Source organism: Acartia tonsa, chromosome 13 (genome assembly GCF_053477335.1).
Source record: "Acartia tonsa isolate MP-2025a chromosome 13, ASM5347733v1, whole genome shotgun sequence".
In the NCBI taxonomy this organism is placed as follows: Eukaryota; Metazoa; Arthropoda; class Copepoda; order Calanoida; family Acartiidae; genus Acartia; species Acartia tonsa.
Window position 1 is genome coordinate 8,709,217 of NC_137272.1, and position 7,472 is coordinate 8,716,688.

The 7,472-nt window shown below is 35.4% G+C and overlaps 2 protein-coding genes across 2 annotated transcripts; both read left to right on the forward strand.

The window, feature by feature from the left end:
* Positions 1-2,317: 2,317 nt before the first annotated feature.
* On the forward strand, positions 2,318-3,373 carry LOC145303729 (uncharacterized). Its single transcript, XM_080145333.1, has 3 exons — positions 2,318-2,424; positions 2,650-2,781; positions 3,178-3,373. Exons 1-3 carry the CDS (start codon positions 2,342-2,344, stop codon positions 3,290-3,292), a joined length of 330 nt encoding a protein of 109 aa, XP_080001459.1. The 5' UTR covers positions 2,318-2,341; the 3' UTR covers positions 3,293-3,373.
* Positions 3,374-3,516: 143 nt separating this feature from the next.
* Positions 3,517-7,358, forward strand: LOC145303730 (uncharacterized). The gene is made up of 5 exons (XM_080145334.1): positions 3,517-3,564; positions 5,080-5,160; positions 5,381-5,464; positions 5,691-5,758; positions 6,078-7,358. Exons 1-5 carry the CDS (start codon positions 3,548-3,550, stop codon positions 6,323-6,325), a joined length of 498 nt encoding a protein of 165 aa, XP_080001460.1. The 5' UTR covers positions 3,517-3,547; the 3' UTR covers positions 6,326-7,358.
* The last annotated feature ends 114 nt before the right edge of the window (positions 7,359-7,472 follow it).

Below are 7,472 nucleotides of genomic sequence, written 5' to 3' on the forward strand. Positions count from 1 at the left end.
GATAACGAAGATGACGGAAACCAGAGTGACGAAATTTTGGAGGTTGAGGACAATGAGGGCAAGAATGACGGCAATGCAAGTAAGGAAATTCAGATACATCCATGTGGAATAATATTACCCAAACTTGCCATTATAATTCACAATCACAACCACACGGGTCATTATGAGGTTGTTGCAGTAGGCTCAAATGTTTCGATATACAACCAAATGGAAATTTTAGAACTCATCAACATTGACGGTAAGTTACAGGTCTTAATGTAATAAATGGGGGGGGGGGGGGTGGGCGAAAGTGACACTTTTTTGGGGCTTTTATTGGCGGTCCTCGGCGGTGGCGACGCCGTTTCTTCACAGTTCCATATTGTACCCCTATAAAGCAATTGCCAATGCAAAATTCCCCCTTTTATCTTTGATTGGCATATTAATATAGGGTAAAAAATATTGCTTGTTTTCATTTGAATCTGATTAATAGTAACTAATGTTCATATAGGTATGGAAATAATATTGAAGCTACAATTATGTACATTTGCTTTAACATTTTTTATTTCTTTGTAGGAGAAAAAGCAAAGTGGAAAAAAGATGGAGAAGAAGGTGAATTTTCTGACATCAAAGAAGAAGCACCAGAGAGTGATGAGACAGATGAAGGTCATCAATCAGACCCAGACACTGGAACTGGCAGTAGTAGTAGTAGTGAAGAAGAAGAAGAACAACGCAAGCCAAAAGCAAAAGTGGCCCAAAAGCCAAAGCCTACCAAAGAAGTTTCTAAACGTCCCAGAAAACAAACAACATTTCCATCAACGAATCAAATTAATGCGGTGTTGTACAGAAACCAGAGCAGAGCAAGCACGAGCACAGCACAAATTAATTCAAGCCGGGAATATGCTGAAAGCGCAGGCACATCAAATCCTGATGAAGACGTAAACACAGAACCAGGTTGTAGTTATAGTCCAGAGCCAGGTTGTAGTAATAGTCAACTCAGTGAGCAACCTAACCAAATTAAGCTGCAGCAAATGTTGAACAGAACAAATACACATTTGCCCGATTTCGGCCAGCGTGGTGAGGCTCGGACAAGAAGAGATGCCAACAAACGAGTAAAGGACAACATGAAGAAGCAAAGATTGTGGGAACAGGGACACAGGCCTGAAGATGATGAGTTAGAGAAGAAGAAAAGATCAACCTCCAGACCACCACAGAGAGCAAGTTCTCAACAATGTTCTCAAAACATAAACAATTACGGTATCTTTGGCAGCTACATTACAGCTGATTCGGGAAAGGGGTGTATATTCTGCACAAGAAATATTGTTTGTCCACGGCTAAAAATTTTTAAAATTTACAAATGTTTTCAGTTTTCTTAATTATTACCTTTTTTTCTTACCTCCATCTATTTATATTTAATGAAATCTAATATACATCCCTGAGCATTCTTGGAAAAAATATTACACATCCGAACCATGTAGAATATACATCCCTGGCAGAATGGAGACAAGTATTATCCGTCGGAACCTTCGTCTGAAAACGAAGAACAAGACGAAGAACAAGACGAAGAACAAGACGAAGACCTGATTATAGGTCGCAGTCAATCCCAATAATTCCAGGACTTTACGTATATATATATTTATATGTAATTTTTTTTGATGTCATAAGTTTCATCTTCAATTTTTTTTTATAATATCTAGAAAGGAGTCTTTTCCCAAAATGCATTTGAAGTTAATTTAGTGAACCGTATATTTGAACCTGTTTAAATGTGTTTAAACTCTATTTATATGGCATAAATTTGAAGAAAGTTAAATTTTCTACCACGTACTTTTACCATCTTAACAAAGAAAAATATGCAATTCACAAAATTAAGTTCAAATGCATTTTGTGAAACTACCCCTTTCCACCAATTAAGTTTAATGAGCTTAAAGTTAAGAGCTTAAACTGAAAATTTTTTGTTGTATAATCTGTCGCATTTTTTGTAATTCAGTATATAGCAGTTGTAGTTTACCCCCTAAACTAAGGAAAAAAGTATTCAGAACTAGCTTTTGTTAATTTTATATATTTGTTTAATTTTGTAGAAAAATATTATATATATGACAGTTATCGTAGGGAATGTTTTAATTAATACGGTGGTAGATTTCCATGGTAAAATGCGTAATGTTTATGTGCTGTATTAAAAAAGAGAACGTTTCAAATTTGTATAAACTTTTTGTAAATGTTAAATTTGTCTATATACTTGTTTACCAATATGTGATCTTGCTGGCCACCGTATTATATTAAAATTCCCTACGTCAGTTTTTTGGACATTTATTAATGAAAATTTAATTACCAGTGAGAATTTGTTTCTTTTCAAATTTAATATAGAATGTCCGACATGACAGCCACAGCAGCAGCCGACTTAGAGAGAGACGAACAGCACGAAGAACAGAAGCCGGAAACCACAAGTGGGTGAGTAATATTTTAATATGTATAAAACGAAGTAGAATGATGTCTGTCTGTCTGTCTGTCCGTCCGTCCGTCCCTAGCTATATTTTGGTAACCATTCATCGAATCGGATTCGACAATCCATCACAACATAATTACATAAATACATATTACATATTTTTTGGTAATTACTTCTTTGGGCAAAGGTCCGATTACCTGGGATATATAATATATATTTATATATTTCAGTGATAGCGAAAAACAGAAGAACGAAATGAGTGTGTCTGAGCCTGAGCTGCCTGCTAAGCTGGATGACCTGACTGATACCCCTCCTAAATCGTCTGATACAGAAGATTTGAACCTAACTTTGGATTGCACTACGTAAGTTTATTTATTTTTGTTACCATTCTATTTCTGTTCGGAAGGTGGTAGTAGCCGGATTGAAAAGAGTAGGATAAACATTATTGTTATGGCGAATAATTATAGTTTCATTCAGGGGTGTACATTACGCACAAGATTTATTTTGTTCCCGGGGTACAAAATTTTGTATTTTTTTCCCACCTATTTTTATCTCACCAAGTAGGGACGGAAATGGAGAAATATTGAAAGAACTAAAATTTTTGGTCCTACCACACATATTTTAGTTATTTTCCCCCCACCACCTGAACAGGGGATCCCATATAGGATATACCCGATCTGTTCAGTGGTTATCGAGATCATTCGGTACATAAACACGGACATCCTGTTACTTTAGTATTATTTTTTTTTATTTTTCAGGGACGACGATGGATGGGAGACAATGCAGAAAATAAAACAAGACCTTAGGGCAGCAAAGCAAAAAATTGCTTCTTTGGAAGAGGAGATCGCTTGTTTGGAAACACAAACAAAGTAAGAAATTTTTTTCACTTCTTTTTTTGGTATTTAATCCGGGCGACTGTGTTGTAAATGATTTTTCGGTACAGACAAATTCACCTTTATATATTACAAAACTAGCAAGTATGCCTCTAGGGGTAAGGTGGGAGGGGTAAATGTGGACCAAAAAAAAAGTTTACTATTTAATTATAATATGATTGCTTAATTCAGGGAGCAATCAAAGAGATGTCCGGCGGCACAAAAGGATGACCAGAAGGTCGGACAAGCCTCTGTTATGGAAGGAGAAGCAAAGTAAGATATCCTATTATATAAAGTAGTAAGCGTTTTTTGTTTGTCCCGAAGGATAACCGCTAAACCGATATTGTTCTCCTTTAAAGTGAAGCTTCTTATAGGTCCTGGAAAGGTTTTAAACTATTTTTGTGCAGGGTGTCTTCACCCCCTTCCCCAAAAAATATTTGTACTCTTCTGAAACTGAAATTGAAAATGGGAAGATGTTGATTTTTCCCCTTCCAACCTTAAGTGCCCCTAGAGGTTTCTAAGGGCGTAGCCACTAGTTTCTTTTAATAATCTTTTTTCATACTTTATCCGGGCGACTGTGTTGTAAATGATTTTTCGGTACAGACAAATTCACCTTTATATATTACAAAACTATAGCAAGTATGCCTCTAGGGGTAAGGTGGGAGTGGTAAATGTGGACCATAAAAAGTTTACTATTTAATAATAATATGATTGCTTAATTCAGGGAGCAATCCGAGAAATGTCCGGCGGCACAAAATGATGATCAGAAGGTCGGACAAGCCTCTGTTATGGAAGGAGAAGCAAAGTAAGATATCCTGTTATATAAAGTAGTAAGCGTTTTTTGTCTGTCCCGAAGGATAACCGCTAAACCGATATTGTTCTCCTTTAAAGTGAAGCTTCTTATAGGTCCTGGAAAGGTTTTAAACTATTTTTGTGCAGGGTGTCTTCACCCCCTTCCCCAAAAAATATTTTTACTCTTCTGAAACTGAAATTGAAAATGGGAAGATGTTGATTTTTCCCCTTCCAACCTTAAGTGCCCCTAGAGGTTTCTAGGGGCGTAGCCACTAGTTTCTTTTAATAATCTTTTTTCATACTTTATCCGGGCGACTGTGTTGTAAATGATTTTTCGGTACAGACAAATTCACCTTTATATATTACAAAACTATAGCAAGTATGCCTCTAGGGGTAAGGTGGGAGTGGTAAATGTGGACCATAAAAAGTTTACTATTTAATAATAATATAATTGCTTAATTCAGGGAGCAATCCGAGAAATGTCCGGCGGCACAAAATGATGATCAGAATGTCGGACAAGCCTCTGTTATGGAAGGAGAAGCAAAGTAAGATATCCTATTATATAAAGTAGTAAGCGTTTTTTGTCTGTCCCGAAGGATAACCGCTAAACCGATATTGTTCTCCTTTAAAGTGAAGCTTCTTATAGGTCCTGGAAAGGTTTTAAACTATTTTTGTGCAGGGTGTCTTCACCCCCTCCCCCAAAAAATATTTGTACTCTTCTGAAACTGAAATTGAAAATGGGAAGATGTTGATTTTTCCCCTTCCAACCTTAAGTGCCCCTAGAGGTTTCTAGGGGCGTAGCCACTAGTTTCTTTTAATAATCTTTTTTCATACTTTATCCGGGCGACTGTGTTGTAAATGATTTTTCGGTACAGACAAATTCACCTTTATATATTACAAAACTATAGCAAGTATGCCTCTAGGGGTAAGGTGGGAGTGGTAAATGTGGACCATAAAAAGTTTACTATTTAATAATAATATGATTGCTTAATTCAGGGAGCAATCCGAGAAATGTCCGGCGGCACAAAAGGATGACCAGAAGGTCGGAGAAGCCTCTGTTATGGAAGGAGAAGCAAAGTAAGATATTTCTTTTAATATTATTTTTTCATACTTTATCCGGGCGACAGTGTTGTAAATGATTTTTCTGTAAAGACAAATTCAACATGTTCCTTTATTTATTAAAAGCGAGTACTAGCAAGTACGCCTCTAGCTGGGTAAGGTGGAAGGGGTAAATGTGGAACCAAAAAGTTTACTACTTAATTTAAATAGATTATTATATATATATTGTTTAATTCAGGAACAAAACAGCTGCAGCTGGCTCTCCAGAAAATTCGGATGAGAACGAGGTTAAGGAAGTCACTGTTATGGAAACACCAGCAAAGTAAGATTTTTTAAAATTACTACTTTATCCTGACGACTGTGTTGTAAATGATTTTTCTGTACGCTAAACCCTCTAATATGAAGTATATCCTTAAAGTTTCTTTTGCCACTCCCTTCCCTTGCCGGTACCTATGAGAAGAACCCGATCGGTTCAGCGGTTAACAAGATCCTTCGCTACATACAAACAAAAATCGTTTTACTTTGTAGTATAGATTGTTTAATTTCAGGATGAAAGACCAACCGGATTTTGATATAATTTATGAGAACATAAAGAATCCAGGACCAAAAAGCCCAGGTATAGTACAATATTTATACTAGCGACTGTGCCCAAAGCATATAGTGAAACATTTCTGTACTACATTGTATTATTACACTAAGTTAGGTTAGGTTAGGTTAGGTTAGGTTAGGTTAGGTTAGGTTAGGTTAGGTTAGGTTAGGTTAGGTTAGGTTATGTTAGGTTAGGTTAGAATAGGCTAGGCTAGGCTAGGTTAAAACTAGAAATATTACTCTTTCTATTAATACACTAGGTTAGGTTAGGCTAGAAAAAAAACTATTGTAAAATTGAAGTATTTTTTTGTAAAAAAAAGTAATTTTAAAAAATATTTTAATTTCAGTGTATGGGGTGTCAGATGATGAGCAGGAGATGTTTGAACCACCCCCTCCTACAATCCGGCCAGCATCAAAACTGAGTAGGCGCAAAAGAAGTGCAACACCGGGGAAAATCAAGACATGCGCCCATGGACGCAGTCCCCGAAGCGAGCTGCCATTGGACACGAGACTCATCGAATGCACCTATATGTGCCCAGACTGCCGCGTCTTCTTTCACAAGAGGCAAAAACAAAGAAAAGAAGGACAAAAGTAAGCTGATGTATAATAGTCCTTCCATCCAGTCAGATCATATATAAACTATTTGTGATAAAAAAGTGATATATATCAAGATATCTTGAGTCAAAAAATATGTTTAACCACCTTTAATTTGTACGTACATTAATCTTGACAGTTTGACAGTTTTGTTCTGACGATGAAAATATTCATATAAATATTATATTTGAAACCGCTATTCCTATATAGCAAAATTTTTGAAAATTTAATAATGGAAAGTAACTTCGTGATATATTTTTCTTGTATAAAAATGTTCTAGTATAAAGTACAATTAGAATCCAGATCTCAGCAATTAAAACCTATGTATATTTGTGTTAATTTCTCAGCTTAAACCGATTAAACATGCAGTTATATTATCTGTAAAACTATGTAATATTTGGCCATTTAAACCACGTCTAGAATTATAGACTAATTAAGAAAATTTCTGTGAATATATACCTATATAGTATCGCGCTATCGTACCTATGTAAATCATTATGTAAAAAAAGTGTTTCAATCAATAAAGTTAATAATGAAAACAATTTTTTTTTTATTTTTGCGTTTTGTGTACAAGCGAGGTTTTTCTATAATTAAGGTCGTTTTTTACCACTTTCTCGTGATTTTTACCACCCGTTTTTACCACAATTATTGGTAAATTTTTACCATATTTACCCTATTTCTGGTAAAATTTTACCAGTTTAGGGCAAAAATATTACCAGGTGTTGAACAGTTTTACCACTTTTTTGGTAAAATTTACCGCAAATTTCTGGTAAATATTACCAAAAAAGTGGTAAAAATTGGTCAAAATCTGGTATAAATTTGCGTCCTAAAATGGTAATATTTTACCGGAAATCTGGTAAAATTTTACCGATAATTGTGGTAAAAATCGATGGTAAAAAGCGTCTCGGAGTACCACTAAAAGTGTTTTTACCACGATTACGGTAAAATTTTACCACCTTTTAAATCGTATAGGCTGGTAAAATTTTACCGTAAAAGTGGTAAAAACTAGGTTTTTTTATGGTATTAATTCCGTCCTGGGTATTTCCTAGCACCAAACGCAAATAATTTTTCACTAAAATCGAGAGTGAATTCTGGTACTAAGAAAATCTTTAACATTAGATTTACAACCTCTGGTCGCAAGTAACGCG

Coding starts and splice junctions, on each gene's coding strand:
- LOC145303729 (XM_080145333.1), top strand. CDS start 2,342: ATGTCCGACATGACAGCCACAGCAGCAGCCGACTTAGAGAGAGACGAA. Junction 2,425..2,649: donor AAGCCGGAAACCACAAGTGG/GTGAGTAATATT, acceptor TATATATTTCAG/TGATAGCGAAAAACAGAAGA. Junction 2,782..3,177: donor CTAACTTTGGATTGCACTAC/GTAAGTTTATTT, acceptor TTTATTTTTCAG/GGACGACGATGGATGGGAGA.
- LOC145303730 (XM_080145334.1), top strand. Junction 5,161..5,380: donor GTTATGGAAGGAGAAGCAAA/GTAAGATATTTC, acceptor TGTTTAATTCAG/GAACAAAACAGCTGCAGCTG. Junction 5,465..5,690: donor GTTATGGAAACACCAGCAAA/GTAAGATTTTTT, acceptor GTTTAATTTCAG/GATGAAAGACCAACCGGATT.